This window comes from Salmo trutta, chromosome 16 (genome assembly GCF_901001165.1).
Source record: "Salmo trutta chromosome 16, fSalTru1.1, whole genome shotgun sequence".
Lineage (NCBI taxonomy): Eukaryota > Metazoa > Chordata > Actinopteri > Salmoniformes > Salmonidae > Salmo > Salmo trutta.
In genome coordinates, this window is record NC_042972.1 from 9,505,002 (window position 1) to 9,529,967 (window position 24,966).

Consider the following 24,966-nt stretch of genomic DNA (forward strand, 5'->3'; position numbering starts at 1 on the left):
GTGATGTGAATCACACTGCTGCTCTCTCAGTGATGTGAATAAAACTGCTGCTCTCTCAGTGATGTGAATCACACTGCTGCTCTCTCAATGATGTGAATCAAACTACTACTCTCTCAATGATGTGAATCACACTGATGCGCTCTCAGTGATGTGAATCACACTGCTGCTCTCTCAAGAATGTGAATAAAACTGCAGCTCTCTCAATGATGTGAATCACACTGCTGCTCTCTCAGTGATGTGAATCACACTGCTGCTCTCTCAATAATGTGAATAAAACTGCTGCTCTCTCAATGATGTGAATCACACTGCTGCTCTCTCAATGATGTGAATCAAACTGCTGCTCTCTCAGTGATGTGAATCACACTGCTGCTCTCTCAATAATGTGAATAAATCTGCTGCTCTCTCAATGATGTGAATCACACTGCTGCTCTCTCAATGATGTGAATCACACTGCTGCTCTCTCAATTATTGTGGTTGTTGGAGATGGCTGTTCACATATGAATATTTTAACCCAATAATGGTTGAATTGAAGAAATTTAAGCTAAGCTGCCTATCAATCAGTGTTTAGGCAACCAGAAGACAGCCAATGAAAAACGCTCTCTTCCAACAGCTGCATAGACATAGTGTGGATCCCAGTCTCTATAGAATACGTTTCAGGAAGGTCCTCCCTTCTAAACTCCTCCATGGTATTGTGCACCACAGATACAGTCAAAAAGAGGTGTATTTAAAGAAGACCTCGAGTAGGGCTTTTATTGCTCAATCTAATTAGTGCTGATTCACCAAAAAACTGCAAAGGCTTATTGGAAATATGCTTAAACTCGCACACTTTTGATAGACTTATCACCCATAGAGATCCTATTAAATTCAGTCAGTAATGTAATTCCTAATTCTATGGTGTCAGCAACATAAACAATAGGTCTATAACCTATAGGTCTATGCAGCACATGGCATTCATTATTCACGTCATGCAAATAGCACTTTTCGGTAGTGCTCAAAGCATGCCATTCCATGAGAGCAGCGTTTATTTTTCAACCATGTTTCGAAGCAGTGAGCCCAATCAGTTGTCCATGACAACAACTTAAACAACAGAGTAGGCCAATAAGTTCTTTGTTTTTCTGGTTATTTTGTAGGTAAAACAATTAGACTAATCTATCTATATTTCAATATTTCCAAGTCCTATTCTTGAAGATCAAGGGGTATTTAATTACATTTACATTTATATTTAAGTCATTTAGCAGACGCTCTTATTCAGAGCGACTTAATTGGAATGACTGGAAATCTGACAGACTTGGTTTTTAATATGAAGCCTAATTATTTAATTATCTGCATTGAAGTAGAAAGTAATGAGTTAGAAGCCTATATAACGTAAAATGCATCATCCACAAATGGCCAGCTACATAAACTCTAACATTGATTTATGTCAATCAATCGGTAATATTCCTTGTTTGTCTTCTTCTAATGTAATCAGATTACGTTACTGATTACAACTAGTATGTAACTAGTAACTGTAAGGGATTACATTAAGAACGTAACCTACCCAGCCCTGCATGGGATACATAGTGGCTTGTAGAGAGAACACTTCGATATACACTAAGTGGCCGGTTCTTTAGGTACACCTATCTAGTACTTGCCTCCAGAACAGCCTGAATTATTCGGGGGAATGGATTCGACAAGGTGCGGCATTCAAAGCTTTCTCAATTGGTATTAAGGGGCCTAACGTGTGCCAGGAAAACATTCCCCACACCATTACACCACCAGCCTGTACTGTTGACACCAGGCAGGATGGGGCCACGGACTCCACACATTACACCACCAGCCTGTACTGTTGACACCAGGCAGGATGGGGCTACGGACTCATGCTGCTTACACCAAATCCTGACTCTGCCATCAGCATGACGCAACAGGGACCGGGATTTGTTGGACCAGGTAATGTTTTCCTCTCCTCAGTTGTCCAGTGTTGATGATGGCGTACCCACTGGAGCCGCTTCTTCTTGTTTTTAGCTGATAGGAGTGGAACCCGGTGTGGTCGTCTGCTGCAATAGCCCATCTGTGACAAAGACTGTTGGCATTCCGAGATGCAGTTCTGCACACCACTCTTGTACTGCTCCGTTATTTGCCTGTTTGTAGACGCATGTTAGCTTGCACGATTCTTTCCATTCTCCTTTAGCCTCTCACATCAACAAGTTGTTTTGGCCCACAGGACTGCCACTGACTGGATGTTTTTTTTCACCATTCTAGGTAAACCCTAGACACCGTCGTGCGTGAAATGCCAAGGAGGACAGCCTACTGGAATCAGCGTGCCTGCCACCGACGATCATACCACGCTCCAAGTCGCTTAGGTCACTCATTATGCCTATTCTAACGCTTATTTGTACAGTAACTGAATGCCTCGATGCCTGTCTGCCTGCTTTATATAGCAAGCCATGGCCACGTGACTCACTGTCTGTAGGAACTAACCATTTATGTAAACGGGGTGGTGTACCTAATAAACTGGCCAGTTATTGTAGAACGGTATATTGTCTAATATGCTGTAGCCTACCCAACCCTGCATGGGATACATAGTGGCTTGTAGAGAGAACAATTCAATATCGAACAGTATATTATCTGATATGTTGTAACCTATCCAACCCTGTCACCACTGATATGTTGTAACCTATCCAACCCTGTCACCACTGATATGTTGTAACCTATCCAACCCTGTCACCACTGATATGTTGTAACCTATCCAACCCTGTCACCGCTGATATGTTGTAACCTATCCAACCCTGTCACTGCTGATATGTTGTAACCTACCCAACCCTGTCACCACTGATATGTTGTAACCTATCCAACCCTGTCACCACTGATATGTTGTAACCTATCCAACCCCTGTCACCACTGATATGTTGTAACCTATCCAACACTGTCACCACTGATATGTTGTAACCTATCCAACCCTGTCACCACTGATATGTTGTAACCTACCCAACCCTGTCACCACTGATATGTTGTAACCTATCCAACCCTGTCACCACTGATATGTTGTAACCTATCCAACCCTGTCACCACTGATATGTTGTAACCTACCCAACCCTGTCACCACTGATATGTTGTAACCTATCCAACCCTGTCACCGCTGATATGTTGTAACCTATCCAACCCTGTCACCACTGATATGTCGTCTCCAGTTTGAGTAGCCTGTCCTTCCTTCCTTCCTTCCTTCCTTCCTTCCTTCCTTCCTTCCTTCCTTCCTTCCTTCCTTCCTTCCTTCCTTCCTTCCTTCCTTCCTTCCTTCAATCAATCAATCAATCAATCAATCAATCAGGTCCATTGCATGGTGAACTGAAGGATCCAATGCTATTGAGGCTACTGAGGAGGCAAAAGGCAAAGCAGAGGGCAGGACATCTGTTCCTCACTCTGTTTAATATTTCATGTGTCCGTGTTGTCTTCAGCCACTTGGTGCCCCCTGGGGCCACAGCTTCAGTATCTGGCTGCTCTAATCCAACTACGAAGAGCCAAGCCACACTCAGGTTACAGAACCACTAGTTGAGTCAAGGTCAAATAGGCAATCTACACGCACGCACGCACGCACGCACGCACGCACACACATACACACACACACACACACACACACACACACACACACACACACACACACACACACACACACACACACACACACACAGATTACAGATTACAGATAACCAATAGTAGAGTCAAGGACAGGATTCCGATCTTCCCATCTAGCATCGTCAAGGTGATTAGGACACCATTACAGGCACACTGTAAAAGATCTCTACATAAACTGTGAGTAGTGTTGTCTACAACATAAGGGGCAATACTGTCTGCATCGGTTGAAGGATTGCACGTTGCATAGGAAGGATACCCTTTCCACAAGCACCCAACATGGTCTAACAGCATCACAGGAACAGGTGGCTAAAGCAAGAGGAGGCCGCTATGCAGTTCAGCTCTATGTTCTTAAGGAGACAGCAGAAGTTCAGCTCCATGTTCTCGAGGAGACAGCAGAAGTTCAGCTCTATGTTCTCGAGGAGACAGCAGAAGTTCAGCTCTATGTTCTCGAGGAGACAGCAGAAGTTCAGCTCTATGTTCTCAAGGAGACAGCAGAAGTTCAGCTCTATGTTCTCAAGGAGACAGCAGAAGTTCAGCTCTATGTTCTCAAGGAGACAGCAGAAGTTCAGCTCTATGTTCTCAAGGAGACAGAAGAAGTTCAGCTCTATGTTCTCGAGGAGTCAGCAGAAGTTCAGCTCTATGTTCTCGAGGAGACAGCAGAAGTTCAGCTCTATGTTCTCAAGGAGACAGCAGAAGTTCATCTCTATGTTCTCGAGGAGTCAGCAGAAGTTCAGCTCTATGTTCTCAAGGAGACAGCAGAAGTTCAGCTCTATGTTCTCAAGGAGACAGCAGAAGTTCAGCTCTATGTTCTCGAGGAGTCAGCAGAAGTTCAGCTCTATGTTCTCGAGGAGACAGCAGAAGTTCAGCTCTGTTCTCAAGGAGACAGCAGAAGTTCAGCTCTATGTTCTTGAGGAGACAGCAGAAGGTTGAAACCTAAGTGCTCATGCTGTGACGGTGATGCTGAGTTGGGATGTAAAGGGATCCGGTACTAATGGATAGAGCCAGGATGAAGCTGCTGCCTCCCCATCCTTCTTTCTGGTCCTTCCAGTGCTCCAGGCCTGATCATATTCTGCTGCCCTGGGACAGAATGCTGTAAGCTGAGCCCTCTGTCTGTGTGTCTGTGTGTGTGTGTGTGTGTGTGTGTGTGTGTGTGTCTGTGTGTGTGTGTCTGTGTGTGTGTGTGTGTGTGTCTGTGTGTGTGTGTCTGTCTGTGTGTGTGTGTGTGTGTGTGTGTGTGTGTGTGTCTCTCTCTCTGTGTGTGTGTGTGTGCGTGTGTGTGTGTGTGTCTGTGTGTGTGTGTCTGTGTGTGTGTGTGTGTGTGTGTGTGTGTCTGTGTGTGTGTGTGTCTGTGTGTGTGTGTGTGTGTATGTGTGTGTGTGTCTCTCTCTGTGTGTGTGTGTGTGTGTGTGTGTGTGTGTGTGTGTGTGTCTGTGTGTGTGCGTGTGTGTGCGTGTGTGTGTGTGTCTGTGTGTGTGTGTGTGTGTGTCTGTGTGTGTGTGTGTGTGTCTGTCTGTGTGTGTGTGTGTGTGTGTGTGTGTGTGTATGTGTGTGTGTGTCTCTCTCTGTGTGTGTGTGTGTGTGTGTGTGTGTGTGTGTGTGTGTCCAACTAGCCCTGTTGCAGGCACCTTCCTATAGCTCTGCTCTGGACAGGACACCTATCTATTTACTGCAGGGGAAATGAGTGGATATAATTTGATACAGACCCAGGACAATGCTTAGAGCAGTGTTTCCCAAACTCAGGCCTGTGGACCCCAAGGGGTGAACGTTTTTTTGTTGTTGTTGTTGTTGCTCTAGCACTCCACAGCTAATTAAAATAATCAACTAATCATTAAGCTTTGATTATTTGAATCAGCTGTGTAGTGCTAGGGCAATAACCAACACACACACACGTATGTACACACACGTACAAACACACACACACTTTCCTTCTCCACCAACACAGAGCTTATGATAATAAAGGGTGGAATGATTTTGTCTCATTGTCTCTTCTATTGGTTCCAATGGCCAAATGACTCCAGATAAATACTCCCTATTGGTTGTATACACTGACAGGGGAGAGGGGTGTGTGTGGATAAATACATTATGTATTCTCTTTGGGGTTTTCTAAGTCTCTCTCACACTAGGGATTTTAACCGCCAACTCCAGCCTGGTGTTTATTTCACTGATGGTTGTGTTTATCTACCATTTCCAGGGGCTTTATATGTCCCAGTGGACCTAACTACTCAGCAGAGGGATACATACATCACCGGAGGCGTTGTTAGTCCCAGTGGACCTAACCACTCAGCGGAGGAGGGGTAGTATTATGAAGACATCCCTGACAGGATATACACCAATAACACTGCCACCCTACTTTAAACTCCTCTCTTTATAAATATATGTTTTGTACTACAGTGTTCTGATCCAATTATGTGTAACAAACAAAAAACTGAGTCAATTATTCAAAATAAAAACATAATGCTGCACAGGTTCACGCAGGAAATTTCGGCCTCTATTTTCAGCTGGCTGTAAGTAGGCGCAAGTGTCAAAGGCACGTTAGTTTGCAATTTCGTAATGTAAAAACAAGCGCACTAGCATTTTACAGCCCTTACGCCAGGTTCAGCAATTCTCGATTGTCTCAAGGCTTACAAATCCTTCTTTAACCTGTCTCCTCCCCTTCATCTACACTGATTGAAGTATATTTAACAAGTGACATCAAACTGTATTTGTCACATGCGCCGAATACAACAGGTGTAGTAGACCTTACAGTAAAATGCTAACTTACAAGCCCTTAACCAACAATGCTTTAAAAAAAAATTAATAAGTGTTAAATAACAAATAGATTATTAAAAAATTGAAAATATAAAATTAAAGAAACAAATAATTAAACCGCAACGGTAAAATAACAAGCGAGACTATATACAGGGGGTACTGGTACAGAGTCAATGTGCGGGGGCACCCGTTAGTTGAGGTAATTGAGGTAATATGTACATGTAGGTAGAGTTAAAGTGACTATGCATAGATAATAAACAGAGAGTAGCAGCAGCGTAAAAGAGGGGTCTGGGTAGCCCTTTGATTAGCTGTTTAGGAGTCTTATGGCTTGGGGGTAGAAGCTGTTAAGAAGCCTTTTGGACCTCGACTCGGTGTTCCGGTACCGCTTGCCGTGCAGTACCAATAAGGGATCCAATGTCAGTCTATGTCATGGAAAGAGCATGTGTTCCAAATGTTTTGGTTTGTTAAAATAGAGTCCTATACAACACTGCATGAATATAGAGAATCGATGCATCTTTACCTTGTGTCTCTGAGAGGAAAAATGGGTCACCATGGATACCGTGATGAAGGAGCATGCCACCCACTTGAGTGCTTGGCCCTGGACTTTTCTACCATTTCACACACTTAATGTGAATATGATTCTCCCTGTTTTCCTTCAACAAAAAATGGATAGTTATTTCTTAGCAAAGCAGTTATCGGGTTATCTTTGGTTCTCAGAAAACAGCTGTCGATATTGTACATTAACTGGCCTTTAATAATGATTTTTCCAGTTAAAATGAGGCTGTGCTGGCGAAGGTGCATGGCCTTCTGGTTTTTCTCTAATGTCTGTGATAAGGGTTGAGGTTGTTTGTATGAAAGTACAGATGATTATTAGTCTTTTGTTAAGGATAACAGGACCCAGTCAAGTATAATCTATATCTACATTCTATATTATATAGACAATATGATAAATATACCCTATTATCTATGCCTCTAGGAGGTGGATGGGTTTGGGTTTGGGTGTTAGGGTCAGGGTTTGGGTGTTAGGGTCAGGGTTATGGTTAGGGTTTGGGTTAGGGTGTTAAGGTCAGGGTTTGGGTTAGGGTGTTAGGGTCAGGGTTTGGGTTAGGGTCAGGGTTTGGGTGTTAGGGTCAGGGTTTGGGTTAGGGTCAGGGTTTGGGTGTTAGGGTCAGGGTTTGGGTTAGGGTCAGGGTTTGGGTGTTAGGGTCAGGGTTTGGGTTAGGGTCAGGGTTTGGTGTTAGGGTCAGGGTTTGGGTGTTAGGGTCAGGGTTTGGGTTAGGGTTTGGGTTAGGGTCAGGGTTTGGTGTTAGGGTCAGGGTTTGGGTGTTAGGGTCAGGGTTTGGGTGTTAGGGTCAGGGTTCGGGTGTTAGGGTTAGGGTCAGGGTTTTGGTGTTAGGGTTAGGGTCAGGGTTTGGGTGTTAGGGTCAGGGTTAGGGTGTTAGGGTTAGGGTCAGGGTTTGGGTGTTAGGGTCAGGGTTAGGGTGTTAGGGTCAGGGTTAGGGTGTTAGGGTTAGGGTTTGTGTGTTAGGAAGGAGGAGACTGGTCATGGATTGAGATGTGCTGTAGATGTGAATTCAGGGAATCTTGAAAGCGACTCCAAGAAATGCTGTCAAAACTGTCAACAGGTGATATCGAGGGATTTCAAATGAAGATATCATATTTCTTTCTTGTCAGGCCGGGTAAAAACTGAACACTGTCATTATTGCCTGATGCATAAACATGATACTGATGAAATTCAGTCATTCGTAGTCAGAGCGATATACTGTGCAAAGGTTATTGTGAAATCAATATGCTGATGGCAGAGCATTGTCCACAAATAACAGCCTGCCATTCAGCATGCAAACCATGTTTTATCTAGAGGTAACAGTCAAGGGGACAATGGCAAAGTGCAGTCAAAAGCCAAAATATCAATACATGTCTAGCTATTCATTTTCACTGACTATGCTACACTACAATTCCTTTCAATTGCAATTCATTTCCCAGTGTTGGAATATTAAGGGAAAAGTGGAAGCACTGTAAATGTGTAAGAAAGGCTCTGAGACAGCTAGATTACATCAGTACACTGTCAACCCTATGAAATGTGTAAGAAAGGCTCTGAGACAGCTAGATTACATCAGTACACTGTCAACCCTATGAAATGTGTAAGAAAGGCTCTGAGACAGCTAGATTACATCAGTACACTGTCAACCCTATGAAATGTGTAAGAAAGGCTCTGAGACAGCTAGATTACATCAGTACACTGTCAACCCTATGAAATGTGTAAGAAAGGCTCTGAGACAGCTAGATTACATCAGTACACTGTCAACCCTATGAAATGTGTAAGAAAGGCTCTGAGACAGCTAGATTACATCAGTACACTGTCAACCCTATGAAATGTGTAAGAAAGGCTCTGAGACAGCTAGATTACGTCAGTACACTGTCAACCCTATGAAATGTGTAAGAAAGGCTCTGAGACAGCTAGATTACGTCAGTACACTGTCAACCCTATGAAATGTGTAAGAAAGGCTCTGAGACAGCTAGATTACATCAGTACACTGTCAACCCTATGAAATGTGTAAGAAAGGCTCTGAGACAGCTAGATTACGTCAGTACACTGTCAACCCTATGAAATGTGTAAGAAAGGCTCTGAGACAGCTAGATTACATCAGTACACTGTCAACCCTATGAAATGTGTAAGAAAGGCTCTGAGACAGCTAGATTACATCAGTAGCTAGTAGTAGTAGTAGTAGTCTTGGAAGGCTTCGGGACCACACTCTATCTCTCTGAAGTTATTCTATTATCACTTTCATCACCAGCGGCAATACTAATAATCACTAACTGGCTACTGTACCTCTCTGAAAGCCTCTGGGCCACACTCTTTCCCTCTGAAGTTGCACTCCAGCAGCATATCTTCTATACGATGTCTGGTGCGGTTGTGGAACTCATCGAGGCTGAACCTGGATCCCTGGCGATCGGGCTCGGGGGCCAGGGGGATCCCAGGGGCCATGTTGTCTTCATACCCCAGCAGCTGGCCCATGAACAACAGGTCACTATAACTGATCTGGGAGCGGCGGAAGTAGTTGTAGTTACAGAAGGTGACGGCCGGGAAGGTCAAGTTTGGGGCATTTCTCTCGTCCAACATTGTGACGTGATCGTAGGACAGGTAGTAGATGACACGGTCGAACACCTGGAGGAGGAAAGCAGAGAGAGCTAGCAGGAAGACGATGGCCCAGAGGCCCTGACGCACGCTGAACTTCTTGTCTTCTGCGAAGATGTGGTTGGCGCCGTGGAGCGAGCAGCCGTCGAAGAACGCAGCTAGGCTGTCTAACTCGCTGGCGTCATCTTCATCTTCATCGTAAACGTCCAATTCATCACACCCGTCCTCCCGGTAATCCCCCCGACCGTCGCCATCTCCGGATTTGATCCCCTTGCGGTAGTGGTCGTGGAAGCCGTCTTTTCCCAGTCCTCTGGGCTCGTCGTCGGCCGAGAAGGAGATGCTGCACATGATGCGGACGGGCATGGTGGCGGCTTGGCTGGGTTGGTCTGGAAGAAACTGGTCTGTAATAAGGGATAGACAAATAGAAGCAGACCAAGTGTGACGATTCAAAATGTCGGGAAAATGTAAAGAGAAGAAGAGAGCTGAGCCGTACTGGAAGTCCAAACAAGAGCCCAAAGTCACGTCCAACTGAATCAGGTAAACTGGCGCTGTGATGGGTCTGACTGTTGATGACGCATAGTCAGAAAAATAAATGAACACCGAATCACAACAGGCTCAATCAACAACTCATGAACTCGCTGTCCCCAAACAAGATTAGAAGTTTCTGTTTTCTTGAAGGAAAGAAGAGCACAACGAATGGTAACGATCAGATCAACTGGAGTTTCTATCTTCTCTCATCTCTTCTCTCATCCCACATCTGTGGTCAGTGATCCGGGAGTGTCAGGGATGTTAAGATGCCCTGCCCAGGGTTAGTCCTTCCCTTTATAGTGCAGTTGCACGTCCATAGAGAGGAAGTGAGGCAGGAGATCAGTTAGCCCATACAGAGGAAGTTCAGAGAGGAGGAGATCAGTGATGGTTCTATGAGGGGAACGACACAGAATACTCCCTGGGAGCCCAGCCACAGGTCACTGTGTCAAGGCAGAGTTACATCATGCACTTACAGGAAGCACTGCTGTTTTGACGCATAACACACAGAGAAAGAGAGAGAGAGAGAAAGAGAGGGATCAGAATCCTAGTACTATTGGATTGGAATAGAATTCCCAATAAAGTTCTAACATTTCCAAAATAATTCCCAATAAAGTTCCAACAATTCCAAAATAATTCCCAATAAAGTTCCAACAATTCTAAAAGAATTCCCAATAAAGTTACAACAATTCTAAAAGAATTCCAATAGAAATGTTGCTTAAGACTTTTCATTCTTTCTTTTTTCAATCTCTCAAAAACCTGCCTGGTATTTTCTGTACTAGCCAGCTGATCAAACAGAGGTGTTTACAGTAAACATTCGACTGGATTATGCTTTCAGAACATTCTATGAGAGCAAAAATGTTCAAGTTACACTATATACAAAAGTGTGTGGACACACAAGCTCACAGAACAGGACCGCCAAGTGGTGAAGCGTGTAGCGTGTAAAAATCGTCTGTCCTCGGTTGCAACACTCACTACCAAGTTCCAAACTGCCTTTGGAAACAATGTCAGCACAATAACAGTTAGTCAGGAGCTTCATGAAATGGGTTTCCATGGCCAAGCAGCTGCACACAAGCCTAAGATCACCATGAGCAATGCCAAGTGTCGGCTGGAGTGGTGTAAAGCTCGCCAACATTGGACTCTGGAGCAGTGGAAACGTATTCTTTCAAGTGACGAATCACGCTTGACCGTCTGGCAGTCCGACAGATGAATCTGGGTTTGGCGGATGCCAGGAGAACGCTACCCGCCTGAATGCATAGTGCCAACTGTAAAGTTTGGTGGAGAAGGAATAATGGTCTGGGGCTGTTTTTCATGGTTCGGGCTAGGCCCCTTAGTTCCAGTGAAGGGAAATCTTAACCCTACAGCATACAATGACATTCTAGACGATTCTGTGCTCCGAACTTTGTGGCAACTGTTTGGGGAAGGTCCTTTCATGTTTCAGCATGACAATGCCCCTGTGCACAAAGTGAGGTCCATATAGAAATGGTTTGTCGAGATCGGTGTGGAAGAACATGATTGGCCTGCACAAAGCTCTGACCTCAACTCCATCAAAAGGGATGAATTGGAATGTCAACTGCAAGCCAGGCCTAATTTCCCAACATCAGAGCCCGACCTCACTAATACTCTTGTGGCTGAATGGAAGCAAGTCCCCACAGCAATATTCCAACATCTAGTGGAAAGCCTTTCCAGAAGAGTGGAGGCTGTTATAGCAGCAAAGGGGGGACCAACTCTATATTAATACCCATGATTTTGTAATGAGATGTTCGACGAGCAGGTGTCCACATACTTTTGGTAATGTAGCGAATGTAGTCATATTGCCAGTTTTCAGATACACAATTGCTACTTAAGTCCATTAAAGGTGAAATTCAACTCAATTCAATTCAATCCAACCTTCAGTAAATGTAATAATATCCCAGTTGCTTTAACCAGCAGAATATCTATTGTCAAAATGAATATATTGCCACGGCTGAATTTCTGTAGTTCAATACCACCCATGGCACCCTCTTCTGCCTATTGGGATAAAATTCATAGTGTGGTTCAAACACGTACACTGAGCATATCAAACATTAGGAACACCTTCTTAATACTGAGTTGCACACCTCCCGCTTTTGCCCTCAGAACAGCCTCAATTCGTCGTGGAATGGACTCTACAAGGTGTCAAAAGCGTTCCAAAGGGATGCTGGCCCATGTTGACTCCAATGCTTCACACAGTTGTGTCAAGTTGGCTTGATGTCCTTTGGATGGTGGACCATTCTTGATACACACGGGACACTGTTTAGCGTGAAAAGCCCCGCAGTATTGCAGTTCTTGACACAAAGCGGTGCACCTGGCACCTACTACCATACCTCGTTCAAAGACACTGAAAGTGCTATCTGCACTATTTCTATGCTTCCCGGTCTTAAGTTTTGTTTTTGCGTCTTTTACTTTTGGTTTTGTACACTATCTTCAAACAGCTGAAATACTATGTTTGGTTATGGAAAATATATTTCACAGTGGTCCTTAATGTTTTGTAAACATCCCCTGGATAAAACATATACATTTACAAAGAGGGAAAGATGTAGAAGAACTATCCGTACCAAACTTATTTCCTGGCTCTAGCATTTCGCCCCTTCCTTAATTGGTTTAGACATGGTTATTCTGTCCCATGGCTGAGTATAGAGAGAAATATGGTTCCCTTATGGCCCTGGAAGAGGTTGTCTTCACTGATATATCTCTTAAACAATTGCTATTGGCACACATACAAACAATGTATATTTATTTGCTTTATTTGCTAATTTTATCCAGCTAGCTAAAAATGGATCTATGGGCTGTATGCAATTATGGAGAGCGAATTAAATTGTTTATTTGTCATCTTGCTAGCTAGTGATTTATCTGTGGCCATCAGCTAGTATCAACAAGAGATTAAGAACAATAGCCTCATTACTGCAGCTAGCTAGCTAGCTAACACTGACTAGACCATAAAGTAACACACATGGACATGCATTGCCAAACAACGCTACTGCCACCTTCTGGTTTGGAGTATTTTAACAAGACTGAGTGGCTGACGACTTCCAAGGTCTTTGCTGTGTGAACACGAGATTGACTGTCAACACTGTTCAGAGGTGCTAAGTACTGTCGGCAGGCACACATTTGAAAATCCTACAGGTATGTCTGAGCTATAACTTCTAGCTGTCTGTAAGCCGTCTGGGAGAAAAGCTGATAAACAGAAATCAAACACAATTAAGCCATTCTGTCATATTGCTTAAATTTGATACCTTTCTGCTACTTTGAGACATTGGATATGAAGTTGGCAAGCGTGTGTTTAAATACATTTGAGGGTTCAAGTCCATCTGGATCGCTGAAGCGTTACAGATTGCACAATAAAAATGTAAAGGTCATTTCCGATTGAGCCGACATACTGTATGCAGCATTTACCGTGAATGCAGCACGCAGTAAAAGTATGTGGGACACCCATTTCATGAAGCTCCCTGACGAACAGTTATTGTGCAGAAGTTGCTTCCAGAGGCAGTTTGGAACCGGTAGTGAGTGTTGCAACTGAGGACAAAGGATTTTAAGCGTTACGCGCTTCAGCACTCGGCGGTCCTGTTCGGTGAGCTTGTGTGGCCTAAAACTTTGCAGCTGAGCTGTTGTTGTTCCTAGACGGTTCCACTTCACAATAACAGCACTTACAGTTGACCGGAGCAGCTCTAGTGGGGCAGAAATTTGACGAACTGACTTGTTGTCCTATGACGGTACCACGTTGAAAGTCACTGAGCTCTTCAGTACGGGCCATTCTAATGTCAATGTTTGTCTGTGGAGATTGTGTGGCTGTGTGCTCGATTTTATACACCTGTCAGCAACGGGTGTGGCTGAAATAGCCGAATGCACTAATTTATAGGGGCGTCCACATACTTCTGGCCATGTAGTGTATGATATATTCTGGGATTATGCTGTTTGTTCCAGTATGAAAAGGAAGCAGCAGGTAAGTGATCCAATGGTATTGATCAGGAACCATTAGACTGTCAGGGGATAATTTACAGAGTTACACAGGAGCCAGAGGAAGGGATCATTTAAAGAATTACACAGTAATCAGAGAAAGGAAACTGTAGACTTTAAGAGTATAGATTGATACACACTTTCATCTTTAAATGTTTAGATTATGCTGGGGAAACATTCTACTTTAAAATGATAGATTATAGATTATAGAGGGTGTGGTTGGTACACACTTTCTACTGAAATATATTACATCACTCAGTGTACACACTTTCTACTGAAATATATTACATCACTCAGTGTACACACTTTCTACTGAAATATATTACATCACTCAGTGTACACACTTTCTACTGTAATATATTACATCACTCAGTGTACACACTTTCTACTGTAATATATTACATCACTCAGTGTACACACACTTTCTACTGTAAGATATTACATCACTCAGTGTACACACTTTCTACTGAAATATATTACATCACTCAGTGTACACACTTTCTACTGAAATATATTACATCACTCAGTGTACACACTTTCTACTGTAAGATATTACATCACTCAGTGTACACACTTTCTGGGTGTAAGGTATTACATCACTCAGTGTACACACTTTCTACTGACAGATATTACATCACTCAGTACACACACTTTCTACTGTAAGATATTACATCACTCAGTACACACACTTTCTACTGTAAGATATTACATCACTCAGTGTACACACTTTCTACTGACAGATATTACATCACTCAGTACACACACTTTCTACTGTAAGCTATTACATCACTCAGTACACACACTTTCTACTGAAATATATTACATCACTCAGTGTACACACTTTCTACTGACAGATATTACATCACTCAGTGTACACACTTTCTACTGACAGATATTACATCACTCAGTACACACACTTTCTACTGTAAGATATTACATCACTCAGTACACACACTTTCTACTGAAATATATTACATCACTCAGTGTACACACTTTCTACTGACAGATATTACATCACTCAGTGTACACACTTTCTACTGTAAGATATTACATCACTCAGTACACACACTTTCTACTGTAAGCTATTAAATCACTCAGTACACACACTTTCTACTGAATGATATTACATCACTCAGTGTACACACTTTCTGGGTGTAAGGTATTACATCACTCAGTGTACACACTTTCTGGGTGTATATTTACTATGTTATAGATTATTAAGGGTGCTGTACACACTTTCTGCTTCAAGCGTATAGTGCATTCAGGATGTGATAAACGACCTACTTCACAGTAATTAAGGTTTTTACGGTAACACATTACTTGCCACCGAGCGTCATAAAACGTTACTTTACTGTCATTAAGGTTTGTTTTTTATTTTGTAGCAGCTAATGAGGATCCCCCCCATGAAGGAGACAGAAACAGTGTACTAGCAGGCTACCCGCCAGGGCAGGGCTGTCAGTGTGAAATGCAGCAGACTGGGTCAATATTTGTTTAGTTCCAGCTGGTCAGAGTGACTGTCCGTGTGCTGTGGGACTGTGGCTTGGAATGACTGATAAGTGACATGACTGAACAAAACAGTTTCTCCATGAAGCCAGAGCACTGACATATTTCAGAGACATTTCAACCAAGGTTGAAATATAGTCATAGATTCCACACTATGACTAAGGTCATTATTCCCTCGGCCGTTGTACCAGCGTTCCCTACTCCGACGCCAGCGTTCTCTACTCTGACGCCGGCGTTCTCTACTCCGATGCCGGCGTTCTCTTCTCTGACACCAGTGTTCTCTACTCCGACGCCAGTGTTCCCTACTCCGACGCCAGCGTTCTCTACTCCGACGCCGGCGTTCTCTATTCCGACACCAGTGTTCTCTACTCTGACACCAGTGTTCTCTACTCTGACACCAGCGTTCTCTACTCTGACATCAGTGTTCTCTACTCCGACACCAGTGTTCTCTACTCTGACACCAGTGTTCTCTACTCTGACACCAGTGTTCTCTACTCTGACACCAGCGTTCTCTACTCTGACATCAGTGTTCTCTATTCCGACACCAGTGTTCTCTACTCTGACACCAGTGTTCTCTACTCTGACACCAGTGTTCTCTACTCTGACACCAGTGTTCTCTACTCTGACACCAGTGTTCTCTACTCTGACACCAGCGTTCTCTACTCTGACATCAGTGTTCTCTACTCTGACACCAGTGTTCTCTACTCTGACACCAGTGTTCTCTACTCTGACACCAGTGTTCTCTACTCTGACACCAGCGTTCTCTACTCTGACATCAGTGTTCTCTACTCTGACACCAGTGTTCTCTTCTCTGACACCAGTGTTCTCTACTCTGACACCAGTGTTCTCTTCTCTGACACCAGTGTTCTCTACTCTGACACCAGTGTTCTCTACTCTGACACCAGCGTTCTCTACTCTGACATCAGTGTTCTCTACTCTGACACCAGCGTTCTCTACTCTGACACCAGTGTTCTCTTCTCTGACACCAGTGTTCTCTACTCTGACACCAGCGTTCTCTATTCTGACACCAGTGTTCTCTACTCTGACACTAAGTAAAACAGTATGAACATAAATATGCCAATGACCTGAGAAGACGTGAGACATGCAGTTATGAAAATATTGTTAAAAAATGTGAAAGTATTAGGGTAATCAGTGAACCACAGAACACACTCAAATAAAAATATGAATATCCAAAACATATAAATACCAATCCGGTGACTGCTTCATCGTCAGGTACAATTTGACCCAGCAGAGGGCAGCATATAGCAGTGCAGAATTAGTGTGTTTCACCAATTTACTTCAAAAAAGGTAAAATAAGGTGAAACAATGCCATTAACCAACAAGTTGATTATTTTGAATGTCTGGCTCTGTCTATGAAAATGTTTTGAAACAGCAAAATATTGATGAAATACTACTTATTAAATCAGAAAAAAAGGTATGGTGATGACTTGTAGATATAATAAAAAAGACTAAGGTTCCACCATACAGAACACAACATATGTTTAGGAGAGGGTCAGACAACACAACAGTAACATAAAACAATCTCTCTCCAACAGACTTCTGCCAGGGCTCTACGACTGGTAGCCAGTCTATGAAGCCCACATTCTGAAAGGATTGAAATAACAACATGTGAAGTGGGGTCTACTGCCCTACTGCGACTAGCCACGTGCTGGCAGACAGTGTTAATCTGTAAGAGGAATGGGTCTGAGAGCTGGTATTTATGTTGAAGCACAGAGAGAGAGAGAGAGAGAGAGAGAGAGAGAGAGAGAGAGAGAGAGAGAGAGAGAGAGAGAGGGTCAGGAGGATAACAGAGAGCTGAAGGTTTTAGCGTTTCCTTTCAAGTCCATCTTGGAGCCTCTCCTGATGGCTATGACAAACCTGTCGTTGCCATGGATACAGGCCATCCAAGACAAGATGCATGAAGCCCATTACATAGAAAATGAATATCAGTACGACACACATGCACACACAAACACACACACACACACACACACACACACACACACACACACAAATAGGGTGAAATGTCTGCACAAATATTTCGCAACATAAATAGATTATACATGTCACACACTAGATTTAAATTATGATTAAAAGTGATGATTACATCGATACTAAAATACTGAGAAACCATCCATCACTACCACTGCTGCTCAGAATGGGATTAAATTCTGAACAGCGTGAACTAACAGGCTTAGTCGTCAGTGTGTGATTAAATCATGGTAGGATTGAGACCCAACATGAACATGGTAGGATTGAGACCCAACATGAACAATAAAGGGGAAAACTGTTGTATCTGTTGGGTAGATTGGGGGTAGAGGAGATTGAAGGATTAGAAGCTTGTTTTCACATCTCCTTGTGTTTTTATATGTCAAATAAGTTAAAGCTACAGAATCCTTCGGTATCATCTGACATCCGGCACCGACAGAGATGGCCGCCTCGCTTTGCGTTCTTAGGAAACTATGCAGTGTTTTTTATTTTTTTTAATGTATTATTTCTTACATTGTTACCCCAGGAAATCTTAAGTCTTATTACATACAGCCGGGAAGAACTATTGGATATAAGAGCAACGTCAACTTTACGACAAGGAATACGACTTTCCCGAAGCAGATCCTCCGTTTGGTCCATAACCCAGGACAATGGATCGGATCCCAGCAGGCGACCCAAAACAACGGCGCCGCAGAAGGGGCAGACGGAGCGGTCTTCTGGTCAGGCTCCGTAGACGGGCACATCGCCCACCGCTCCCAAGTATACTACTCGCCAATGTCCAGTCTCTTGACAACAAGGTAGACAAAATTCGAGCAAGGGTTGCCTTCCAGAGAGACATTAGAGATTGTAACATTCTCTGTTTCACGGAAACATGGCTCACTCGGGATACGTAATCAGAGTCGGTACAGCCACCAGGTTTCTTCACGCATCGCACCGACAGAAACAAACATCTCTCTGGTAAGAAGAAGGGCGGGTGTGTATGCTTTATGATTAACGAGTCGTGGTGTGATCATAACAACATACAGGAAGTTAAGTCCTTTTGATCACCTGACCTAGAATTCCTTACAATCAATTGCCGACCGTATTATCTACCAAGAGAATTCTCTTCGATTATAATCACAGCCATGTATATCCCCCCCAAGCAGACACCTCGACGGCCCTGAAAAAAATTTATTGGACTCCATGTAAACTGGAAACCATATATCCTGAGGCTGCATTTATTGTAGCTGGGGATTTTAACAAGGCTAATCTGAAAACAAAGCTCCCTAAATTTTATCAGCACATCAAATGCGCGACCCGGGCTGGCAAAATTCTGGATCATTGTTACTCTAACTTCAGCGACGCATACAAAGCCCCCCCTCGCCCTCCCTTCGGCAAATCTGACCACGACTCCATTTTCTTGCTCCCAGCCTATAGACAGAAACTAAAACAGGAAACGCCCATGCTCAGGTCTGTTCAACGCTGGTCCGACCAATCTGATCCACGCTTCAAGATTGCTTTGATCACGTGGACTGGGATATGTTCTGGATAGCGTCGGACAACAACATTGATGTATACGCTGATATACGCGAGTTTATTGGAAAGTGCATTGGTGATGTTGTACCCACGGCGACTATTAAAACCTTCCCCAACCAGAAACCGTGTATTGATGGCAGCATTCATGCAAAACTGAAAGCGCGAACCACTGCTTTTAATCATGGCACGGCGACCGGAAACATGACCGAATACAAACAGTGTAGCTATTCCCTCCGCAAGGCAATCAAACAAGCTAAGCGTCAGTATAGAGACAAAGTAGAGTCGCAATTCAACGGCTCAGACATGAGAGGTATGTGGCAGGGTCTACAGTCAATCAAAAAGAAAACCAGCCCTGTCGCAGACACCAATGTCTTGCTCCCAGACAAACTAAACAACTTCTTTGATCGCTTTGAGGACAATACAGTGCCACTGATACGGCCCGCCACCAAAAGCTGTGGGCTCTCCTTCACTGCAGCCAACGTGAGTAAAACATTTAAACTCGTTAACCCTCGCAAGGCTTCTGGCGCAGACGGCATCCGTAGCCGCGTCCTCAGAGCATGTGCAGACCATATACCACACCTCCTTTGGCCTTATTGCATCATTAGACCAGAGACGGGCAACTTTGATGGGGGTGGAGGTCAACAAAAATCTTAACTCATCATGAGGGTCTGCAGTAGTTTACGGGTCTGCGTACCCACATCCATACCCACACATGTAGGCACCCTAGCCTTTTAGGGGGCCTAAGCACATTTTTGTTGGGGGCCCCATCTCACCTTGCGAGCAAAACATTTTAGCGGCCCCACTCTTGACAGTGGAGAGAGAGTTGACCTACTGTCCTATTATAAAAAAAAATGGGCCATGGGGCATGAAGAAAATGTTGTTTTAAAGCAATTTTGGTGAAATTCTACACATTTTGCCATAGGGAAGAGAGACGATTTAGCGATTTTATAAGTCATTTCATGCAAATCTACTCATTTTACCATGGGGTGGAGAGAAAAAAAAAATCAGGTTTACAGCTAATATCCTATAATTCTACCATGGGGCGGAGATAGATTTTTATTTATTTTTTTACAGCAAATTTCCTCCAATTCTCCACATTTTGCATGACTTATGCCATGTTAATATGACATCTGAGTGAGAGTGACTAACAAAATCATTGGGGGCCCACCGGTCCGTAATTCGACCATGATTACTACAACTGAATTAGTACACCTTGTGTATTCTACTATTCTAACTTTTCACAGGAAGTTGAGATCCCGACTGAGACCCCCCCCCCCCCCCTAAAAAAAGATCCACGGCCTAGAAAAAGGTGGGCGGGCGAGCAGGCTGCCAGTTGCCCATCCCTGTATTATACCATAACTGCTGTACATTTTCTGGAAAGAGAAGGAAGCCAGACCGTTGTAAAGATGGTTAAGTGAATTGTTTTGTCATAGGGGCACGTTCCTCATCTGAGGCTGTGTAGAGAGAGGTGCTGGAGGTGAGTGTGTGTGTGTGTGTTTATGTGGTTGTGTGTGTGTGTGGTTGTGTGTATGTGGTTGTGTGTGTGTGTGGTTATATATGTGTGTGTGTGTGTGTGTGTGTGTGTGTGTGTGTGTGTGTGTGTGTGTGTGTGTGTGTGGAACATGACACTTTATTCCACAGCCCAGTTTAACATGGTTCTACCTGGTTCTTCCTGGTTCTACCTAATAAATGAAGATGTAACACAGTGTGCATGTTATAACTACCTGGTACCAAAATACATGGTATGTATTGGTAGTCTAGTACTTGTTTAAATGACTTGATTCCAAAGAAACCTATTATTATGTAATATTAAGTCATTACCATATAATTATATTATACCATATTATTATTATATTATTATGTTATTATATTATTATATTATCATAATTTATTATATCATTATATTATATTACTATATTATCTTATTATAATATTCATATATTATATTATTATTATTATTATTATTATATTATAGCAATTACCAGTGGGAAAAACGTGATTGATCCATGCCTCCTGCCTGCCCATCACCCTACTACCACACTCTCAGACATTCAATTAGTCCCCCCCTCACCCCTCCACTGCAGCAGAACACACACACACACAGCCTTGTATAACTGGCCTTGTGGGGACACACAATTCAGTCCCATTCAAATTCCTATTTTCCCTAACCCCTAACACTAACCTTAACCCAAAAACCTAACCTTAACCCTGATCCTAATCCTAGCTCCTAACCCTCAAACTAACCCTAGATCGCAGCCCTAAACCTAATTCTAACCCTAACACTATTAAATCCTCACCCTGTACTTGCTTCCTGTCTCCCAGCGTCTGAGGTTACGGAACTGTTACATAATGCAGAGACCACAATTGGAAGCATCAGAGAGTTTTTTTTTTTTTGGTGACGTTGGGTCCAGGTGCCGCTGCCAAAGCAACTGGGGATACCTCAGCCGGCTCGTCGGGCTCCCGCGCCTCAGCCGGCTCGTCGGGCTCCTACGCCTCAGCCGGCTCGTCGGGCTCCCGCGCCTCAGCCGGCTCGTCGGGGTGCACCGCTTCAGCCGGCTCGTCAGGTTTGCTCCTCAGTACGCACACCTGGACTCCATCACACCATTGATTGCCTCCCCTATAACTGTCACTTCCTCAGTTTCATTCCCGTGTCTGCATTGATGTTGTTTTGTTTCTCTCGTCCAGACCCTGTTCTTGTTTAGTTTCATGTCTATTTATAATTAAATCCTCACCCTGTACTTGCTTCCCGTCTCCCAGCGTCTGTGGTTACGGAACCATTACACACTAATTCTAACCTTAACCCTAAACCTCCTATAAATAGCATTAGACCTTGTGGGGACTATCAAAATGGCCCCAGTTGGTCACAATGTTGTTAGTTTACTATTCTTGTAGGGACTTCTGCCTGCTTCCATCAGGCAGGCAGACAGACAGGCTTCCATCAGGCAGGCAGGCTTCCATCAGGCAGGCAGGCTTCCATCAGACAGGCTTCCATCAGGCAGGCAGACAGGCAGGCTTCCATTAGGCAGGCAGACAGGCAGGCTTCCAACAGGCAGGCAGGCAGGCTTCCATCAGGCAGGCAGACAGGCAGGCTTCCATCAGGCAGGCAGGCTTCCATCAGGCAGGCTTCCATCAGGCAGGCAGAGAGGCAGGCGTCCATCAGGCAGGCAGATAGACAGGCTTCCATCAGGCAGGCAGACAGGCAGGCTTCCAACAGGCAGGCAGGCTTCCATCAGGCAGGCAGATAGACAGGCTTCCATCAGGCAGGCAGACAGGCAGGCTTCCATTAGGCAGGCAGACAGGCAGGCTTCCAACAGGCAGGCAGGCAGGCTTCCATCAGACAGGCTTCCATCAGGCAGGAAGACAGGCAGGCTTCCATCAGGCAGGCAGACAGGCAGGCTTCCATTAGGCAGGCAGGCAGGCAGGCAGGCTTCCATCAGGCAGGCAGAGTGAGGTCAGAACCAGTGATCCAAAACACTCTCTCTCTGTCTCTCATGGTGTGAAACATTAAGCCCACATCTTAATTCACAGAGGAGAGCAGAGATATGCAGGTAGTTCTAGATATTAGTTATTATCCCACAGGATATAGATTACATTCAACACATCCTGATGTAGACAGTGTAGGATATAGATTACATTCAACTCATCCTGATGTAGACAGTGTAGGATATAGATTACATTCAACTCATCCTGATGTAGACAGTGTAGGATATAGATTACATTCAACTCATCCTGATGTAGACAGTGTAGGATATAGATTACATTCAACTCATCCTGATGTAGACAGTGTAGGATATAGATTACATTCAACTCATCCTGATGTAGACAGTGTAGGATATAGATTACATTCAACTCATCCTGATGTAGACAGTGTAGGATATAGATTAAATTCAACTGATCCTGATGTCTTTCTAAAATTATCTACCGAAATTATTGCAAACCCTATTACTAGCCTGTTCAACCTCTCGTGTCGTCTGAGATTCCCATAGACTGGAAAGCAGCTGCTGTCATCCCCCTCTTCAAAGGAGGGGACACTCTTGACCCAAATTGCTATAGACCTATATCCATCCTACCCTGCCTTTCTAAGGTCTTCGAAAGCCAAGTCAACAAACAGATTACCGACCATTTCGAATCCCACCGCACCTTCTCCGCTATGCAATCTGGTTTCAGAGCTGGTCATGGGTGCACCTCAGCCACGCTCAAGGTCCTAAACGATATCGTAACCGCCATCGATAAGAAACAATACTGTGCTGCCGTTTTCATTGACCTGGCCAAAGCTTTCGACTCTGTCAATCACCACATCCTCATCGGCAGGCTCAATAGCCTTGGTTTCTCTAATGATTGCATCGCCTGGTTCACCAACTACTTCTCTGATAGAGTTCAGTGTGTCAAATCGGAGGGCCTGTTGTCCGGACCTCTGGCAGTCTCTATGGGGGCGCCACAGGGTTCAATTCTTGGGCCAACTCTTTTCTCTGTATACATCAATGATGTCGCTCTTGCTGCTGGTGAGTCTCTGATCCACCTCTACGCAGACGACACCATTCTGTATACTTCTGGCCCTTCTTTGGACACTGTGTTAACAACCCTCCAGACGAGCTTCAATGCCATACAACTCTCCTTCCGTGGCCTCCAACTGCTCCTAAATACAAGTAAAACTAAATGCATGCTCTTCAACCGATCGCTGCCTGCACCTGCCCGCCTGTCCTGCATCACTACTCTGGACGGTTCTGACTTAGAATATGTGGACAACTACAAATACCTAGGTGTCTGGTTAGACTGTAAACTTTCCTTCCAGACTCACATCAAACATCTCCAATCCAAAGTTAAATCAAGAATTGGCTTCCTATTTCGCAACAAAGCATCCTTCACTCATGCTGCCAAACATACCCTCGTAAAACTGACCATCCTACCGATCCTCGACTTTGGCGATGTCATTTACAAAATAGCCTCCAATACCCTACTCAACAAACTGGATGCAGTCTATTACAGTGCCATCCGTTTTGTCACCAAAGCCCCATATACTACCCACCACTGCGACCTGTACGCTCTCGTTGGTTGGACCTCGCTTCATAATCGTCGCCAAACCCACTGGCTCCAGGTCATCTACAAGACCCTGCTAGGTAAAGTCCCCCCTTATCTCCGCTCACTGGTCACCATAGCAGCACCCACCTGTAGCACGCGCTCCAGCAGGTATATCTCTCTGGTCACCCCCAAAGCCAATTCCTCCTTTGGCCGTCTCTCTTTCCAGTTCTCTGCTGCCAATGACTGGAACGAACTACAAAAATCTCTGAAACGGGAAACACTTATCTCCCTCACTAGCTTTAAGCACCAGCTGTCAGAGCACCTCACAGATCACTGCACCTGTACATAGCCCATCTATAATTTAGCCCAAACAACTACCTCTTCCCCTACTGTATTTATTTATTTTATTTTGCTCCTTTGCACCCCATTATCTCTATTTCTACTTTGCACATTCTTCTACTACAAATCTACCATTCCAGTGTTTTACTTGCTATATTGTATTTACTTTGCCACCATGGACTTTTTTTGCCTTTACCTCCCTTATCTCACCTCATTTGCTCACATTGTACATAGGCTTATTTTTCTACTGTATTATTGACTGTATATTTGTTTTACTCCATGTGTAACTCTGTGTTGTTGTATGTTGTCGAACTGCTTTGCTTTATCTTGGCCAGGTTGCAATTGTAAATGAGAACTTGTTCTCAACTTGCCTACCTGGTTAAATAAATAAAATAAATAAAAATGTAGACAGTGTAAGCCAGGGAAGGATCACAGCATGAAGGACAGCTGTACTGCTGGTTTCCAATACTGAGATACCTGATATTAATATACAATATTATGCATTTAGGTATTCATGTTTTGACCTAGTTATTTATTTGCATGTAAAAAAAGAGGAAGAACAAAAAGACAAACGTGAGAAGTGAAACACAATAAGTGAAGAAAGAATC

At 43.9% G+C, this 24,966-nt stretch overlaps 1 protein-coding gene across 3 annotated transcripts in view; it reads right to left on the reverse strand.

Moving 5' to 3' along the window:
• LOC115150052 (acid-sensing ion channel 1) overlaps positions 1-24,966 on the reverse strand; it is a 358,958-nt gene that overhangs the window by 96,871 nt on the left and 237,121 nt on the right. The window contains exon 1 of one of the 3 annotated variants that reach the window (XM_029692944.1): positions 9,188-10,333. The exons of 1 other annotated variant lie outside the window; for it this stretch is intronic. In XM_029692944.1, the coding sequence (XP_029548804.1) occupies positions 9,188-9,856 (669 nt within the window). In that variant the 5' untranslated portion in view covers positions 9,857-10,333. Of the gene's footprint in view, positions 1-9,187; positions 10,346-24,966 lie in introns of those variants that run through there. One more of the 3 variants, XM_029692947.1, reaches the window with a different exon arrangement.